At 56.1% G+C, this 18,817-nt stretch overlaps 2 protein-coding genes across 5 annotated transcripts; one reads left to right on the top strand and one right to left on the bottom strand.

Annotated features, from left to right (window-relative positions):
* Position 1: 1 nt before the first annotated feature.
* On the bottom strand, positions 2-4,874 carry MTX1 (metaxin 1). 2 transcript variants are annotated; one of them, XM_053915138.2, is made up of 8 exons: positions 4,773-4,874; positions 3,446-3,515; positions 3,235-3,314; positions 1,615-1,707; positions 1,244-1,426; positions 1,041-1,117; positions 443-567; positions 2-343 (listed from the first exon to the last, which is right to left on the bottom strand). In XM_053915138.2, the coding sequence occupies exons 1-8, from the start codon at positions 4,851-4,853 to the stop codon at positions 129-131; spliced, it is 924 nt and encodes a 307-aa protein (XP_053771113.1). In that variant the 5' UTR covers positions 4,854-4,874; the 3' UTR covers positions 2-128. The 2 variants fall into 2 exon arrangements, with proteins under 2 accessions (XP_053771113.1, XP_024429560.2); XM_024573792.4 differs by having other exon boundaries at positions 443-597.
* A 1,331-nt stretch (positions 4,875-6,205) lies between these two features.
* THBS3 (thrombospondin 3) lies at positions 6,206-16,165 on the top strand. Of its 3 annotated transcripts, XM_024573744.3 has the most exons (23): positions 6,206-6,301; positions 7,343-7,549; positions 8,123-8,379; positions 8,462-8,564; positions 9,400-9,426; positions 9,644-9,726; positions 9,815-9,866; positions 9,992-10,140; positions 10,513-10,653; positions 10,881-10,958; positions 11,264-11,416; positions 11,613-11,723; positions 11,811-11,918; positions 12,231-12,390; positions 12,706-12,824; positions 12,947-12,999; positions 13,285-13,478; positions 13,690-13,868; positions 13,976-14,024; positions 14,200-14,396; positions 14,612-14,784; positions 15,642-15,781; positions 15,873-16,165. In XM_024573744.3, exons 1-23 carry the CDS (start codon positions 6,223-6,225, stop codon positions 15,929-15,931), a joined length of 2,871 nt encoding a protein of 956 aa, XP_024429512.1. In that variant the 5' UTR covers positions 6,206-6,222; the 3' UTR covers positions 15,932-16,165. The 3 variants fall into 3 exon arrangements, with proteins under 3 accessions (XP_024429512.1, XP_053771112.1, XP_053771111.1); XM_053915137.1 differs by lacking the exon at positions 9,644-9,726 and having other exon boundaries at positions 9,815-9,859; XM_053915136.2 differs by lacking the exons at positions 6,206-6,301; positions 7,343-7,549; positions 8,123-8,379 and having other exon boundaries at positions 8,514-8,564; positions 9,691-9,726.
* The last annotated feature ends 2,652 nt before the right edge of the window (positions 16,166-18,817 follow it).

Here is an 18,817-nt window from a genome sequence, read left to right on the forward strand (position 1 = left end):
GTCAATGTGAGCAGGTTTATTCTGAGGGGGTGGGTCACCCATTTCTGGCTGTACTGACAACGGGGAGACACAGGGACCTCTGGAATGCATGATAGTAGAAAAATCACTCCTGGGAGCATGAGGGCGAATCATTCCTCTTCATCCTCCTCGGCCATGCCCAGGGCCCGCGTGCCTGGGGTCCGGGCAGGCGCTGCCCGCTGGATGGAGACAATGCCGCTGAGCAAGGCATAGCCCACCATGGCCGCCAGCCCTGCCAGCACGGATAGGATCTGGTACCGGCGCCGGTATGGCTCCTCTTCAGCCTCTGGCCCTACTGATGTCTGGCGTGGAGGTGGCATCTCAGCTGAGGGACAAAGAAGAAAGGTGGGCAGGGAGGCCAGATCCTGGATCGCTGTCTACTCTCCCCAGGGCCAGCGCCCACACCCTTCGATCTGTCCCTTACCTCCATCCCAGGGAAAATACAGGCTGAGGATGTGGGTGCAGTAGGCACAGAGATTGTGCAGCCCCCGCAGGTGGGCCTGGAGCTTCCCACTGGGCAACTTTATCTGCAGCAGCAGGGCCAGGTAGCTAAAGACAAAGGCATCCAAGGAGGCGGGGCTGAAGCACAAAGAGAGGGATACGATGGAGGAGGACGACTTTGGCAGAGGGAGTAGAGATGGAATCCGAAGAAGATTTGGCCCTGGGAGGTAGGCTCCAGGCAGCAGAGACCACTAGGGTGGGAGAGGACACTGTTCTGGGCCTTGTGTGGGGAGGGCCCCTAGGTGGTGCCAGCCTGGCCCTGAATGGGACTCTATCCCAGGGCTGCATAAAGGGCACATTGAGCGCCCCATAGCCCTGCAGGCCCCTCCTGTGCCTGGCGGCCCTCCCACCCTCCTGTGCTACTGAGGCGGCTCTAGCCCCACACACAGCCCCACTGTCATCAGACCCAGTGTCTGTCCCAAGGACCTCTTGTCCAGAGCTGAGCCCACCAGCCCCTGCAGCTACATCTGAACCTTCATCTTCTTCCAAGCCACCTCTAATTCCCCTGCAGTCAGACTCACGCGTCTCCAAAGAAGAATTTCTGAGAGCCCAGGCGCTGAGAGAGGAGGGTCAGGCATTCCCGAGCCTCTTGGTACAGCTACAGGGAGGACACAGGTAGGCTTGTGGCTTCAGGCACCATGCCACCTCCCCTTCCAGGCACTCCCGCTCCTGGCCATCGGCCTCAGGGCTTGTCTCATGCAATAGCTCCCTATCCTAGAGGTACCTCCTTCTCCAGTTCTTCCTCATTTTCAGGCTTGTGCTCCCCACACAGCAGCTGCAGCCGCTCCATGTGCTGCCGCTGCATTCGGCCAGGCAGGAAGAAGTTGAGGGGAAAGGGCATGGCCTCTGCATACCACTTCCGGGTCACTTCCACATAGTTCTTGGCATCTATCCAAAAAGTATGTACCTGGGATCGGGTATGTAGGAAGGAATAGGCAGGTCTGAACTAGTATACCTACCTGACTCAGGGTGGGCTTCTGATCCCCATGCTGCTCCAAGGCTGGGGGTGCGGGTGGGGGTGAGGGGCGGGTGTGTGTGTGTCCCTGGCCCCCTATCCCGCCGGCCGTGAACACTGGGTGATCTGGGCACACTTACCAGCACTGGGAGCAGCTTCTCCTCCAGCAGAGACATGAAGGCCAAGGTGTCTGCCCCTTGTCGGGCAGACAGATCATAATCGGCGTTGTACTTCTGTGGAAGAAATGTCCATAATGAGGTGGGAGCCGAGGGACTTCAGGGTACCTTCCCAGGGGCATCCTGTCTGGTACCACCCTCGCTGGCCTCTGAGTGCAGCAGAGGTAGAGTAAGGAGCTTTTTCCCGCTGAGGCCCCTTGGCCTGGGCACAGCTAGTAGCCTGTTGCTGTTGGCAGACAGCCTGGGCCTTGGAGCCTCCTGGCTGTCAGGGTCCTACGCCCATTGCGGGGAGGAAAGAAGGCCTAGCCGCAAACCAGGAGCAGCTCCCAGAGTTTCCACGGAAAGGTGGCAACATGCCTGCTGACAGCAACTTTCTAACAGTAACTTCCCCAATCCAGGCACCACAAAGCCAGCAAAGTGGAGCTCAGAGGCAGGCTGGGCCTCCATCCATGCCTCAGGAACTAGAGGCACCATCGTCATGCTCCTGGGGCCCAGTGAAGCCAGGCCCAGGGCCCTCGGGCCTGTTCTCTCAATGTCCATCTTGGCTATTTCCTCTATTTCATTCTCTGGCCCACGCTGCACCACCATCACACACACATTCCAACTGTACCCCCAGCTCTCAGGCTGCCTCATCTTTCTAGGCTCCAGTGTCTGTTGCTTAGCAACTCCCTCCACATCCTGAGTAAGCTTTGTCCCCACATGACCTCCTGAGCATGATCCTTAAATCTTTCGGAGCCTCGTTTTCTCCCCTGTGGAATGGGGTACTAATCTCTTTCTCTCAATGTGGCTCTGTTAGGGAAAAACTCTGGAAACTGGAAAAGTTGTGCTTATACGTAAGTAAACAGCAGTGTCCCAGACCCTGCCAAGGACTTTGGCTTTACCTGGATCCCCTCAATCCATGCTTCTCAAGCCTCCACTAATTCCCCAGCTCCTTAATCTTTGGGACAGTAGAAATGAAGAAGAGGGTCCCACTTCTGACAATGTGCTCCCTTTTGGAATCAGACCCTGGAAGCTAGAAGAACCCTTGGAAAGCATCCTAGCTAATGCCCCTAGTTTTACAAATAAGGGACTTAGGGCTCTGAGATGTTAAGTGACTCGCCAAAGGTCACACAAGTCAAAGAGAGAGTGAAGGACATAGCCTAGGCCTCCTCATTCTTGTAATGCTCTTCTAACTTCCCCACCGTGGCTCTAAGCCTCATCCATTCTGAGCCCCATGTCCTGCCTGACCTGGTCCCTGAAAAAGGCAATGGTCTTACTTTCAAGGGTCTCACTTGAGCCAACTGCTCTCTTCTACATTCCTTTTCTTCCCTTGTGTCATTAGCCTGTTTATCTCTCTGTCTCCACCCGGCAGGCAGAAGGCACTGTGCCTTCAGATGCCCCCAAAGTGCCCCAGCTTAATCTCTGGCCTACTCCTTATGGCATCATACCAACAATGTATGTGCCCTTCTCCCCACCGCATTATGTGTTCCTTGAAGCACTGGGTCGCCTGCATCTAGCTTGGCATATACTTGGTACTCAATAAATGTATTGCACTGAATTGACTGAACTTTTCTCCCCGGCAGCCCCCTTAGCCATGCTACCTACCTCTTTTCGAAGGTGGGTGATGATCTTGTGTGGTACCGAGATGACCTCTCCATGACTGGTTCGAAGGGCAGGCAAAGTCCCTGACATTGAGAAAGAAGTATGCCCACCAAACCCTTAGCTATCTCTCCATACATATTGGGGCCACATTCCTGTCTGTCTCCTGTTTCTCCCCTTGTACACTCCCTTCCTCACCCCCCAGGGCACTGGGTACCTGAAGGGCTCCGCCAGGGGTTGGTGATCTTGTGCACTTTGAGTGGGGCACCAGTAAATCTGGCATAGGTCTGCAGGGAAGGAAGCAGAAGGCAGAGAGAGGCCAGGGACATGGCCCCACAGGGGCATCAAGAAAAGAAATAATATATTGAGCCCTGACTGGTGTGGCTCGGTGGATTGAGTGCCTGCGAACCAAAGGGTTGCTGGTTCAATTCCCAGTCAGGAGGGCACATGCCTGAGTTGCAGGCTGGGTCCCCGGTGCGGGGTGCATGAGAGGCAACCACACATTGATGTTTCTCTCCCTCTCTTTCTCCCTCTCTTCCCCTCCTTCTAAAAATAAATAAGTAAAAATCTTTTTTTAAAAAACGAAAAGAAATAACATTGAATGCCTTTTGTGCTATGATCTATGCTTAGTACTTGATACACACACACACACACACACACAGAGGTGAGCCTTACTGTGCCCACGTTACAGTGAGGGACACAGGGCTGAGATTATGGATTGTCCATGATCACAAGTCAGCTAGGAAAATCCATCTCCTCTCCTATCATCTACCTGGTGGACACCTATCCTCAGAACTTTTTCTAATGAGTATATCCCTTTTCTTGAAAAACTGACCGTGCCCTTTTTCGGCAGTCTCTGTGGCCTGTTTGTACGTACACCATAGCTCCTGAATGTTTTATTACATTTATTTGTTGACATTTCTGCCTTTCTGTAAACCACGCCAGAGGGACCAAGTGTTCTTTATTTTTGCATGGCAATGTTTGGTATTTGGAAGAGGGCTAATACATACTTGTTAAATGGAGTGAATAAGTGAAATGAACTAGTCTGACTCCAAAGCTCTTTCTACAGAACCCTGCTCTGGGCCTTTTGGTTCAATAAACAATAAGCTCAATAAATAAATGCTGTTTAGTGAGGAGGAGGAGGAGAGGGAGGAGGAGGAAGAAAGAGGCTGAAGAGAAGACAGGAATGCCAAGCCTGAGAACCCTGAGATTGCTCGGCTTTAGTAAAGACCTGTATGAAGAAACAGCGCCCAGAGAGGAGAAGGAATCGCCCCAAGGTCACACAGCCAATAAATGGAAAAGCAAGGACTAAAACCCATATCCTCAACCCCCGCCCAGCCCTCTTTTTATGGCTACACAAAACCTATGCCTTTCTAAGGCATAGGGCACTAAGCCCACACTAGCCTTGGACGCTCTTTGATTGCCTCAGTTTCTCCCACTTCGCCCGTTTGGAGGCGCCCTGGCAAAATTCAGATGACCAGCTAGTTATGGCCCCTTCCCTAGTCCTCCAGGGCGCAGCAGAGGGCACCGGCACCACCCCTCACCAGTACCGCCAGGCTGTCCAGGTCCACTGACGGCAAACCCCAGCCCCCCGACCAGCAGAACAGCTCCATGGGCGCCGCCATCTTGCCCGCCCTCTGTCCCGGAAGCACCTCCCTCTGCAATTCAGTCAGCCCCTACGCGGACCCGCCCCCCCGCCCCGCAGCTCCGCGGGTAGCTAGAGGCGGGCTGAGGGTAGCTTCGGGGAGGGGTGCCTTCTCGTGGCCCTGAGGAGGCCTGATGGCGGGGCAGAACTGAGGGCTTCTGGGGAGGGCCGCCTTATCCAGAGACAGCTCCCGAAGGGGGGAAGGGCTCTCGACCTGGGGCGCCTCGGAGGGTCGAGACGTCTCGGCCGGTCGAGACGCCTGGGCGGAGAGGGGATCCCCAAACCCCCCAAAGAGTGGCAGGCCTGGGAGAAATGGGTCTCGTGCGCCCGGGCTGGCCCTGGGGGTGTCTCGCAAATCTGCACGTGGCCTGGACTGCTCTAGGGCCCTTCAGGCCTCGGCCCGGAGCCGGGGATGCGGGGGGAATCCCCCGAGGCGCATGTTTTCCACAGCGCGTTATGCTTGGAGCGGGCCCCGCGCCGCCTGTCGCCATGGAAACAAAACAGGGGCGGTGGCGGCCGCCAGAGCGAGGCCGAGCTAGGGCCTGAGTGGGGGGAGGGGAGGTGGGGCTCATGGGCTGTTGCCTTGGTAACGGAACTGAGGCGCCCCTCCGCTTCGTCGGGGTCATGGACCGTCAGCCAGTACCCCCCGATGTTCCGAGTCTGGCCCCCTTCCCCTGATCCAGTCCTGTCTCTGGTGTCCCTTTCTTCTGTCCTGATTTCTTCACTCCGGCCTCACTCACCATTGTTTTAGACTTTCCCTCCAGTTCCCGTTAGACCCTTCCAGGTTTTCCTAGGACTGAGGGAAAGTGGAGGCACAGGTACATGTCAGGGGACCCTCGCCCTAATAAAGAGCACTTGCCATGTCAGAGCAGCACACTTCATGCCCTGTGGACATCCTCTGGGCACTAGAGCCATCTAGTTTCCACCACTCCCTTGGCTTCTTATCATGCCAGCTGTGGAATAAGGCCCACTGTTGGGCACTTCCCTGCCACAGGTTTCTGCTTCCCCCAACTATGACTTCCAGAAAACAGCATTTGGTAGTGGCCCCCAACAACGAGGTGTCAGGGGAGAGGGAGGCAGCGGGATGAGAGGACCACCGACTGGGGAGAGGCAGAAGGCAAGGAGGCCTCCACGCTCTTCCCCAGTGCCCTAGGTTCCCGGAGCTGGGGATGCCTTCAGGGTGATTGGCAGTTCTTTGTTTCAGCCCCCACCCCCCCGCCTGCCGCCCCCCTTCAACTCCCCCTTCCAGTCCCTCCGCCCCCCCCCCACCCCCCGCTCCTGCTCTCTCCGCCTAGCCTTTTCCCCTCCCAGCCGCCTGCCTGCCAGGGTTAGTGAGCCGGCTGAGCGGTATGGAGACACAGAAACTTCGGGGAGCCCTGGCTCTTCTCCTCCTCTGCACTTTCGCATCTGCCAGTCAGGACCTGCAGGGTAAGCCTGTCTCCAGCCTTTTCCACCCCTCTGCCTCCTCCCCATTTGTCCCCAGCCTAGTAGCAGAGAACATGTGGGTAAGGGGAAGGAGAGTCCTGAAATTGAGCCAGAGCGAAGAAATGGTGCATTATGGCCCTGTGGGAAGGAGTGAACGACAGAGGGTGATAGGTGAGTGGGAACTGGCCAGAGCTAGCATGAGATCAGGGCAGAGGACTCAGGAGCTGGATGCTAGAGCTGCCTGGCTGGGTCAGTGTCTGAGCATCCCCAGGCACCCTGGAGTCTGGTAGAGCAGCGTGAAGGTGGGTGCACTGTGTGGTCCCCTCAGCTTCTTCGTCCCTTGGGCTGCTGGCTGCCCAAGGACAGGGTGGGGGTTGGGACCCAGAGGTCTGGGCTCTCCAGGAGGTCTGGTGGTGGGATGGGCCTATGGGTGTGGGAGAGGTAGCTGGAGCAGATGACACAGGCACAGATTCTTTACTGGCTGAAAGGGAAACCACAGATTGGCCAGGACACAGGAGGCAGAGGAGCTGGGTCCGACATTTCCGAGGGAGACAGCCAGACAGTGGGAGGGTCAGAGCCCTCAGTGGGCAGCTGTTCTCATCCAGAGTGAGTGTGCTGAGCCCCCAGGATGGGAGGAGGGGCTTTAGGATGTAGAATGAGTCAAAGCCAGCAGTGTAAAGAGAAACCGCCTTCCAATTTCAGTGCTGTGGGCACCAGGTGCTACTGCTGCCTGGAATCAGCAGTGACTCCGTTGCGCCATCTGGTGGGAACATCTCAAGTGTGTGGGGTGCTGTTTCTGTTTTCAAATGAGCCTCAGGCCTGGGGATTGCCAAGAGGATGGCAGTAGGCAGTGTTGAGGGAAAGGAAGGCATAATACCTGGTCCTCTCATAGCAGCAAGGATTGAATTTTGAGGTGATTGACACTGTCTGGTAGTAGGAGTGGAGGGAGTGATGAAGGATGCCCCACCCTTGAGGGCTCAGGGATGTAGACAGGCTTTAGCATCTAACCCCTTTCTCTAACCTTGATAATCCCTGCCTGGCCAGTGATTGACCTGCTGACTGTGGGTGAGTCCCGGCAGATGGTAGCTGTGGCAGAGAAGATCCGGACAGCCCTGCTCACTGCTGGGGACATCTACCTCTTGTCCACCTTCCGCCTGCCTCCTAAGCAGGGTGGTGTCCTCTTTGGCCTTTACTCTCGCCAAGACAACACACGATGGCTGGAGGCCTCTGTTGTGGGCAAGATCAACAAAGGTGACTGGTGGGCATCTCCTTTCCTGCAGGGGTGATCCCCTTGAGCACTGTCCCTTATCCCCACTCCCACATCCCTCTTAATTTTCCTCGGGCGCCACTGGGGACCTTGGACCTATCAGGCTGTGCCCCGGCACCAGGGGCCATCTGGTATGGGGTGCTTAGGAGGTGCCTCAGAAGGACAGGCAACCAAATAGTAGGGTGAAGCCTGGTATTTGTAGGGATGGGATGTTGTCCTTGGGGATGCCCAGCGGGAGGGGAAATGACATTGTGCCCCAGTGGGGGTATAGAGAGGTCCCTCACATCCGTGGGACAGTTCAGTAGGTACAGAACCAGCTGCCACCTTGCAGGTGATTGAGTGATCTGATGCCACTGAAGACTAAGAAAGTCCTAGTCTTTGAACCAATGTAAAAGAACATCCATTGTGTACCTATTATGGACAAGGTGTTGAAAGGTACATAGCTGAGTACAGGATAATAGCCCTAGAGATGTAGCATCCAGAAGAATTGATCCAAGGCTCAACTGGGAGACAGGGGATGGGGGACGGTGCCCATACTGACCTCCCCTCCTGGGCAGTGCTGGTGCGGTACCAGCGGGAGGATGGCAAAGTCCATGCAGTGAACCTACAGCAAGCAGGCCTGGCCGATGGGCGCACACACACAGCACTCCTGCGACTCCGAGGCCCGTCCCACCGCAGCCCTGGCCTGCAGCTCTATGTGGACTGCAAACTGGGTGATCAGCATGCTGGTCTCCCGGCACTGGCCCCGATCCCTCCAGCGGAGGTCGATGGACTGGAGATTAGGACTGGACAGAAGGCTTATTTGAGGATGCAGGTGAGTTTCCATGGAAACAGAGTTTGTACCACCGGGAGGAGTTGGTAGGTCCTCCCACCCTATTCTGCTCCTATGCCCCCAGGGCTTCGTGGAATCTATGAAAATGATTCTAGGCGGGTCCATGGCCCGGGTTGGAGCCCTGAGTGAGTGTCCATTCCAGGGGGATGAGTCCATCCACAGCGCAGGTAACTCGGAGACTTCTGTTAGCCAAAACCCTAGAGCCCAGACCATATATCCTGTGATCTTTGGTGATTCACATCTTCTTGACCTCCCCCTTAACACTCATTACTTTGGTTCACCTATTCCTGGGGCTCTGACCCTGTTTACCCCAAATCTTCATCATCTCTGATTCTGATCTCCAAACAATAACGCCATCCCAAAAGCTGTGGGTCAAAAGATCTCCCTGTTCAGGCCATCCTGCCTAGCAGGGTAGCCAGAAACATAGAGCCATGCAAGAGAGGACTGGAACTCTGCAGAGCTCTGAGTGCGGTGAGGACATTAACTGCTTGGCTTTGGTTTTGCCTGAGATCAGAGTCTTGGGTCTCTTTTTTTAGCCCCTATTGGTGGTGGTCCCCTAATAGCAGTTTCTCTGAGCATTGCCCGTCCGCCTGGTCTTTCTGACAGAGACGTTCAGAGGCTCTTACCTAAATAAAACAGCTGCTTCTCCCAGATATTTCAAAGAAAGTGCCGTGGAGGTAGAAGCCCGGAAGGGAGGAAATGGAATATGTTGCAGCCCTGGCCTTGCTTTGGGTCACCTTCCTGGGGTCCCTTCTCCCACTAGCATGCCTGGGAATCAGAGGGATTTGGGTTTTGACTATCTGAGGCAGCTCCCTTAGAGGGTCCCTGGCCTTGTGGAAAGAGCTAGGGCTGCTTGCCTGTCACCTCTGACCTCCTACCATCCAACATCCCATCTTTATCCCAAGGCTCCAGTCCTTTTTTCCTGGTCCTTTCCTTCTTCCTCCTCTCTAGACAGACCCCTCTTCACATCTCCACCCTCTGATTGTGTTTTCTTCTCTCTAGTGACCAGTGCACTCCACTCCATCCTAGGTGAGTGGGCTGCAGTGAGGAGGAAGGGGCATGAGGGTGGGGAGGAGGTCCCAGGCTTTGGCAGCTGCCTGAGACTAAGTCCTCTTCAGCCAGGAATAGGGTGGAGTTTAAAGGTGGTGGGGGGTGTGCTGTAGTGGCCGGAGCTAGCTTATTATCTGAAGAGGGACCAGGGCTGGTGTCCCAGTTCTGAGCCTCTCTGCACCCTGGGCCCTGACAGGGGAGCAAACCAAGGCGCTGGTCACCCAACTCACCCTCTTCAACCAGATCCTGGTGGAGCTGCGGGATGACATTCGAGACCAGGTTGGAGTGGGCCTTCAAAGGGTAGCAGACTCGGGGGCAAGGTGGCAGATGCTAAGAGCTGGCTCCTCCCCATCCTTATGTCTACCAGGTGAAGGAAATGTCTCTGATCCGAAACACCATCATGGAGTGTCAGGTGTGCGGTGAGTGGGAGAGTAGGGGAGGGCTCCCGGTGGCATCACTGTGCTTCTTACCCCATGGTCTGGGCTTCCAATTCTGGTGATTTGAATGGTGACCTCTTGGTGGCTCTGCTGTGCCCTCTCCCCAGGCTTCCATGAGCAGCGTTCCCACTGTAGTCCCAACCCCTGCTTCCGAGGTGTGGACTGCATGGAAGTGTATGAGTACCCTGGCTACCGCTGTGGGCCCTGTCCCCCCGGACTGCAGGGCAACGGCACCCACTGCACTGACATCAATGAGGTGGGGCGGGTACAATCCGAAAGGACACAGCAAGTTGTGGGGAGGGAGTTAGCAGAGGCTCAAGAAGGTGGGGTGAATGTTGGTCTGAAGCAGAGGAGCCTGGGGTTTAGGAGAGGCTGGAGGCCAGAAAGGTGTGAGAAGGGAGGGAGGCAGAGATCTGAGGCAGAGAAGGACAGGGCCACACAGGCAAGGTGTTGGGGGAGTGGCAGGGGCAATTTGAGATGGCTGGTTAGGATGGAACCCAGAGCGAGGCTGGGGGCGGGCCTCAGAGCACAGTGATGTTGGGTGGGAAGGACTGCAAATGGGACACCAGGAGCTGTGGTCCTGGGATCACAGGCTGGGCCTGACATCTTCCTCTTGTCTGGTCTCCAGTGTGCACATGCTGACCCTTGTTTCCCGGGCTCAAGCTGCATCAACACCATGCCTGGCTTTCACTGTGAGGCCTGTCCTCAAGGCTACAAAGGCACACGGGTGTCCGGTGTGGGCATCGACTATGCCCGAGCCAGCAAACAGGTCAGGTTGGGTGGAGTGTGTAGATAAGAGAGCATGGCCTTGCAGGGGCTTCTGGGTGGGCCGTGGGGCCCTTGTGATAAATGGGGTGAGGCTCATCTGCTAGCTTTGCATTGGTTTGGGGGCTGGGCTTCATGTCAGTGTTCACAGATAAGGGCATACCAGTGCCCTCTCCTGCGGCTGGGGAGACCCACCACAGGTCTGGTTCTACCTGAAGTCTGCCCCTTCAGGTTTGCAACGATGTTGATGAATGCAATGACGGGAACAATGGTGGCTGTGACCCAAACTCTATCTGCACCAATACAGTGGTGAGCTGAATGCCCAGAGTATGTCTGGGGTAGTCGGAGTGTGCACCCCCTCTTCAAACTTCCTGCTTCCCCTCCTCCTTCCCCAGGGCACTACACATAGTAGATGTTCCACATGGACCTTGTTTGGAATTCTGGTTTTGCCCCTCCCTAGCTGTGACCTTTAAGCAAGTTGCCCTGAAGGAGATAGCTGACAAACCTGGCATGCAGCTGAGAGCCCCGCCCCCAACCCTCCGGTGGGACAGTGCTGTTCCAGGGTGCCCGGTAGACCGACCCTCCTGCCTGAGACAGTGCTTCCTTACTCTTAGGGCTCTTTCAAGTGTGGTCCCTGTCGCCTGGGCTTCCTGGGCAACCAAAGCCAGGGCTGCCTCCCAGCCCGGACCTGCCATAGCCCAGCCCACAGCCCCTGCCACGTCCATGCGCACTGTCTCTTTGAACGCAATGGCGCAGTGTCCTGCTCGGTGAGCTGGGCCTGGGGCTTGGAAGGAAAAGGGAGAATCTGGGAAAGGGGGTAGGGCTAGTGAACATGTTTAGGATTTGGGAGGAGGGCCTTCATGGGAAAGGGCTCAGGAACTGGATGGTGAGAACAGAACTTGGAGCAGGGGAAGAGGGTGGGGTGGTGGGGACCACTGACTCTTACCCTTTGCGCTGCCTCAGTGTAACGTGGGCTGGGCCGGGAATGGGAACGTGTGCGGGCCTGACACGGACATCGATGGCTACCCGGACCAGGCGCTGCCCTGCATGGACAACAACAAGCACTGCAAGCAGGTACAGGCTGCAGGCAGGGCGTGAGCAGGGCTGCCTGGGCTGGGGCAGGCCAGAACTCACCCATCCATCTCCTCCCCGGGCCCTTAGGACAACTGCCTTTTGACACCCAACTCTGGGCAGGAAGATGCTGACAATGACGGTGTAGGGGACCAGTGTGATGATGATGCTGATGGGGATGGGATCAAGAATGTCGAGGTGGTTCCCAGACATCCTGATCCTCCCAGCACCTGTGCTTTCCTCCCTGTCTCTGTTACCTGGCCCCATAACCCTGCTCCCCTTACCCCCAGCCCCTGGCAACTCTGCAGGAATGCTCCAGTACTACAAATTAGGGAGGCATAAGCCTGGTGCCCAGGACAAGGTGGACTACCTGGAGGTTGGGTGGGTGGGACTGTGCCAAGCAGGTGGACCACCACAGAATTGGTGATCGTAGACACGGGTACAAAGACAAGGAGGATGCTAGGTGGCCAGTGGTGTTAGGGAGGCCTGACTCTTTCCCTCCCACCCTAGGACAATTGCCGGCTGTTCCCCAACAAAGACCAGCAAAACTCAGATACAGATTCATTTGGTGATGCCTGTGACAACTGTCCCAACGTTCCCAACAATGACCAGAAGGACACAGACGGCAATGGGGAAGGGGATGCCTGTGACAACGACGTGGATGGGGATGGTGCAGACCCGGGCTGAGGGGGTGGGAGACCTGTCAGGATTTGGACACAGTGGGAATGAAGCAAGGAGGCTAGGAAGTCTGAGAACTGGGGAGGGTGTTCCTATGGAAGTCAGCCTGGGTGAGAGATTGCCTGCAGAGGTGTCAGTGGGAATGTGCGGTAGCATGTAGGGTTAGGCAGGGGGAGAGCAGGCGAAAGGGTGAGACATGGTACAGGCAGATTTCCTGAACAGCTATCCTCTGGATGGGAGACAAAGTTCAGGGCTTTCACCAGCCTAGAAGAGTGTGACAACCTTTTGCTATTCCCATGTCTTCTAGGCATCCCCAATGGACTGGACAATTGCCCTAAAGTCCCCAACCCCCTACAGACAGATAGGGATGAGGATGGGGTGGGAGATGCCTGTGACAGCTGCCCTGAAATGAGTAATCCTACACAGGTACAGGGGAATGGAGAGGGCAGGGAGGGGTGGGGGGACTGATGGGTAATGGAAAGTGGTCAGGTCACCCACCCTCTGCAGTTAGCAAGAGGAGATGGTGAGAACAGGCCCCTCTCTCTCAGACAGATGCAGACAGTGACCTGGTGGGGGATGTCTGTGACACCAATGAAGACAGGTAGGGTCTTGGTCAACAGATAGAAGATCTTACAAGGGATGCTTTACCTTCCTCTAGTATATTCTCAGTTCTCTCTATGGTTTAGCCTTAATTCTTCACCACTGTTGAGCACGAAGTTATTCCTGTAGTCTACCCTGCATTTCTACTGCTGGACCTTCAACTCATCTGATTGACTGCAAGGGGTCTGGCTGAAAGGAGGGTGTACCTCAGATACTCCTAACCAGGAGACAAGGGAAGGATGTGGTACCTATAGAGCCTTTATTTGGTGCCTGTTCTTATGGGCAGTGATGGAGATGGACATCAGGACACCAAGGACAACTGCCCACAGCTACCCAATAGTTCCCAACTGGACTCAGACAATGATGGACTTGGAGATGAATGTGACGGGGATGATGACAATGATGGTGTCCCAGATTACGTGCCTCCTGGTCCTGATAACTGTCGCCTGGTACCCAATCCCAATCAGAAGGACTCAGACGGTAAGACTGGGGTCCCACAGTGGGTTGGTCTGGTGTGGGCTTTGCTCACGGAGAGGTGGCAGTCCTTGCCAGGGAGTTGGAAAGGGCACGGGGGAGAAAGAGGTCAGGAATGCAAGGCCCAGGAAGTGGTGATGTTAGCTAGTAGCAGTGGCTAGGGCCTGGCCTTTCTGAGGGCCTGGCCTTTCTGAGCGCCTGGCCTCACTGTTCCCAGGCAATGGCATTGGTGATGTGTGTGAGGATGACTTTGACAATGATGCAGTGGTCGACCCCCTGGATGTGTGTCCTGAAAGTGCAGAGGTAACCCTCACGGATTTTCGGGCCTATCAGACCGTCGTCCTGGACCCTGAGGGGGATGCTCAGATTGACCCAAACTGGGTCGTGCTCAACCAGGTACCAGGGCAGTGGGCTGCGTGGGTACTGTCAGACCAGACACCAGGCAGGGCCGAGGTGGGCAGTGCACCTGGATCAGGTCTTTCTTCTTTATTGCCCATCACCAGGGCATGGAAATCGTTCAGACCATGAACAGTGACCCAGGCCTGGCAGTTGGTATGTAGGGGATACCCTGTTCAATAATTTCCAAACAGGAATCAGATAGGGGCAGAGTTTGGGGGGCAAGCTGGCCACATATACTGCAGGCATCCCTTCCCACCCCCACTGCACAATGGGCCACAAGTAGCTTTGCTGCCCGTGACCTTGATCCCATACACCCATCTTCCCCTAGGATATACAGCCTTCAATGGTGTGGACTTTGAAGGCACCTTCCATGTGAACACAGTGACTGATGATGACTATGCAGGCTTCCTCTTCAGCTACCAGGACAGTGGCCGCTTCTACGTGGTCATGTGGAAGCAGACGGAGCAGACCTACTGGCAGGCCACGCCTTTCCGGGCTGTTGCCCAGCCTGGGCTGCAGCTCAAGGTCCCACAGCTACCCAGATTCCCCAGGCCAGACCCTTTCCCCAAACCTCTCCCCCTACCTGGGTGGGAGCCCTCTTACTCAGACATTGGGCCTAGAGGTTAGCTCCCTGGGGCTCCAGAACATTCTTCTGACCACCTGGACTTCCTTTCCCACCTGTACTTACCAACCTAAGTACACTGGCTGACCCACTCACTGTCTTTGCCAATGCCCCCCAGGCAGTGACATCAGTGTCTGGCCCAGGTGAGCACCTCCGGAATGCTCTGTGGCATACTGGCCATACCCCTGATCAGGTACGACTGCTGTGGACTGACCCACGGAATGTGGGCTGGCGCGACAAGACCTCCTACCGCTGGCAGCTGCTGCACCGGCCTCAAGTCGGCTATATTCGGTGAGGGGAGGGGTGGAGCCCTCCTGAAGGATTCTGTTCTAGGCCCGGCCTTTCCGTCCCCTGTAGCTGGGACTCACCAGAGACCCCTCTGCCCAGTGGTTTGGTGCCATGGGCCTGGACTGGGACCACTTCTCTCCATCCCCTCTCACCGCAGACAAGGCGGCCTGGGCTCTGGTGCGGAGGACAGATAGGCACTGTTGGGCAGGCATTTCCTTTTCTGTGTTCCAATTTTCCCCTCTGTAAAATAAGGGCACCCCCGGGAGCCTCCAAAGCTCAGGCCCTTCACTGCTACAGCCCAGAACCTGCCTCTTCAAGGTGTCTGACCTGGAAGGGGCCATTATTTACTGACGTGCAAACCAAAGCCTAGACTTCACAGCTCTCTGCAGCTGAGCTGAGGCCTCAGTTCAGCACTCTGTCCACAACTTTGCATTCCCTAGCTGGTGGGGATGACAGGGAAGGGAAGGGAAATGGCCAAGAGCCCAGAGTCCAGGCACTTGGGTTGTTGGTTCCTCTTTAAGGTGCCTGGGCTGTGGGGCGCCAGGGCAGAATATAAGGGGTGGTGGACTAAAGCCTGGGAAGCGGGTGACTTCACCCCCAGTCCATTGTGCTCATCGTCATGGCAACCCAATCCTCGCCTGGAATGCGGCTGGTGCTTTGTGGTGCTTTGAGATGCAAAGGGGGCTGGACAAAGAGCCTGGGGCCCCAGGCCTGAGAAAAGTACCCCCTTCCATCCCCTTTCCTTCTTTCCTTCTCTCAGGCCTGGTGAGCGGCGGGGGGTTGGGGATGACCAGGGCCCCGGCATAGTGGCACAGTGCCCATCGGTACCCTAGCACCAATGGAAACCCTATCCTGGACAGAGTGAAGCTGTATGAGGGTCCTCAGCTAGTGGCGGATTCTGGGGTGATCATTGACACATCCATGCGAGGGGGGCGTCTCGGTGTATTCTGCTTCTCCCAAGAAAACATCATTTGGTCCAATCTCCAGTACCGATGCAATGGTGAGGCTCTAAACCCACCCACATCAGCCTGACCTCCCACGTCCTCATGGAAGAACCACACCTTTGACTTTAGTGGTTTCTCCTTCCTCAGACACAGTTCCCGAGGACTTTGAGCCATTCCGGAGGCAGCTGCTCCAGGGAAGAGTGTGAAGAGATGGCTACCAGATTCAAACTGCTGATTTCAGACCCTCTGACCTTGGGGTCTATCCTGGAGGCCCCCCACCCTGGTCTAATCTACAGCCCCTCAGCCAAACACATACCCTCTCCTGGTACCAATCAGGAGTTCAGCCCCAGAGGGTGGTGACTGTTGAGGAGATGGGAAGTTTTCAAGGGGTATTTCTCAGGCGCCAACCCCAGGAAAGATAACAGCACCTTGCCATAAAGTTCCAGTTGTTTTCTAAGCTAGTGCAGTTGTTTATTTTAGGGATTTTCTGGGGGGTAGTGTGGGAGCAGGAAGGGACCTGAGAGGGGTAAGGGAGAGGGCTGGTAGGTTGGAAGTTAGAGGTCTAGAGGAGAGTTTGGGGCACAGTGAGGAAGGTGCTGGATGAGGGTTAGGTAAAGGATGGGAGGTTAGGTGAAGGATGAGAGGGCTGGTCGGAGGGTGGTTAAAGTCCTCCCAAGTCCCACTTACTCACGATGGCAGCGGCGACACTCCAGTCTATCTTAAATCCGCGGGGATCGAAAGTCAGGACGGCTGGGGCTGCCCTGCTCGTGGTGAGTAGGGGGGCCGGGGGGCCGGGGGGGCCGGAGGCCGGGACGAGTGCAATATTGGCGGGGAAAAGAACAACACTGCACCGCGTCCCGTCCCTCCCGCCCGCCCGGGGCCCGGGATCCCGCTTCCCACCGCTTGAAGCAAGATTAGCCCAAAGACGGGGGTGCGCTGGGGAGTTGAGTTCACCTGGGAGTCTAGAGTGACTTGGCGCGTGGAGGGTCAAGGGAATGGTACGGAAGAGGGGAAAAGCCAGAATGGGTAACATCCCTATCCCGGAAGGCCACTTTCTGACGCCCGGGCCGCGCGCTTGCTCTTTAAATACTCCCACGGCTAGGCGCGGAGCCGTCGCCATGGTAATGCATATCCTAGCAACTGACCAAAATGGTTGTTGCCTGGCAACGGCGGGGGGTGAAGTTTGGGACCTCCCATCTAGTTACGCGTGTTTTCTCTAGCTGGCGGGTCCAGGGCTTCCCCGCCTCCTCGGTCCGCGAGCTGACGTCACGCCCCCTGCCCGGCGCCGGCCCGGCGCCACACAAAGCTGCACCAACAAGGTGGAGCCGCACGCTGTGGAGCTGTGGTCCCGGGCTTTCCGCCGCACCGAAGTGTTTTTTTAAAGTTCAGTTTTCAATCTGTATTTGTTGGGGTTAGGAATTGTTTTCTTAAAGCGGACGTAACTGTTTCTGTCCGCCGAGACCGCAACCCAGGACCTCTGGATGGGGCCCAGTACCCCAAGCTTCACGGGCTGCTGTGACCCCATATACTTCTCTGGTCCCAAATATTTCTGCCCTTCAAAATATCTCTCGGTTCTCCAACACTTCAGACCCACGTCCTGGCTGGCATGGCTCAGTTGGTTGGAGCGTTGTCCCCTAACTGAAGGGTCGCCAGTCCGATTCCGGGTAGGGCACACGCCCAGGTTGCCAGCTCTATCCTCACTTGGGGCGCGAGGTGGCCGGTTGGTCTTTCTCACGTAGATGTTTCTCTCCCTTCCCCTCTCTCTCAAATGAGAATACAATAAACCTTTTTTAAAATTATTCACCCTCACATAGTTTTGCCCCCACCCCTACCATGCTTACCTGCCCCAAATACCACTATCTCTCCAAAAGATAGTTCAGTGCCCCCCAGTACCATTCTGTAGCCCTACCAACTCTCACTCCTAATGCGTAACCTGTCCCAACACCTCCCACATTCCGATGTGCTCTGCTACAAACTTCACCGACACTTCCACATACCTCAGGACCCCACCCATGTAGCGCCATTTCCTCCAGACACCACCCCGCACACCCCAGAGTCCCCTCCATAAGTTCCCAGCCTCTCCATCGATGGCACAGTGCGTTCTTCCCCTTCTCTGTCCAAGCCACTGATCCGTCTCGCTGGCGTTGCTGCCCCCCTGGCCTCACTCAGTTGCTACTTAGGCAGCGCCTTTCAACCTCCTCTGCCCACACTGGGCAGCAGCCTCCCAACCTGCCCGGGTAGGCGCCGTGAGGCTCCCGGTGACCACTAGAGGGCAGGAGAGCCCGGCCAGCCCGGCGGGCTGCCTGTCATTGCCAGGTGGACTGGGAAGAAAAGACCCTGGGGTTCGGCAACCCAGGTCTCGTCCTTTAAGTGGAATTTTTTTCTCCCACTCCCTTCTCAGGAGAAAGTCAAGGAAGGAACTTAGGTTACTGGAAAGTCCGGGGGTGGGGGTGGGGGGTGGGGAAGACTGTGAGTTTCAGGGTAGAACTATGTGCAGAACAGGATAGGGAGCGGTTAGCAAGGTGGGGCTATTTTGGGAAGTGGTGGGAGGTGGGGGTCCAAAACTGGCACCTAGTCTACTCCTTATCAAGCCTTCACATTTATTTTTCTTTTTAAATATTTTATTTTTTAGAGAGAGGAGAAGGGAGGGAGAAAGAGGGAGAGAAACGTCAATGTGGGTAACATGGATGGGTTGCTTCTCACACGCCCCTATCCGGGAACCTGGTGTGTGCCCTGATCGGGAACCCAACCCCAGACCTTTCCCTTTGTGGGACAACGCCCATCCCACTGAACCACGCCAGTCAGAGCAAGCCTTCTCATTTCTTCTCAGCCCCCAGAGTGGGGCTTCAAGGGGCCCAGGGGGAAGTATAGTGGGGAACTGGTATGAACTTCCCAGCCCTAATTTACCCACTCTCTCTATTCCTTTTCTCACCTTGGCCGTAGCCCTGGGGCTAAAACTAAAGCCTTGGGACCCAGGTCCCAGACTCCTCCACTTTTCCCTATACACACCGCCCTCTGGAGCCAAGGAGTGGTTGGCGAAAGGGGGAGGCCAACTGGAGAACAAACAGGTTGTCAGAGGTTTGAGTGATTCA

This window comes from Desmodus rotundus, chromosome 12 (genome assembly GCF_022682495.2).
Source record: "Desmodus rotundus isolate HL8 chromosome 12, HLdesRot8A.1, whole genome shotgun sequence".
Taxonomy (NCBI): domain Eukaryota; kingdom Metazoa; phylum Chordata; class Mammalia; order Chiroptera; family Phyllostomidae; genus Desmodus; species Desmodus rotundus.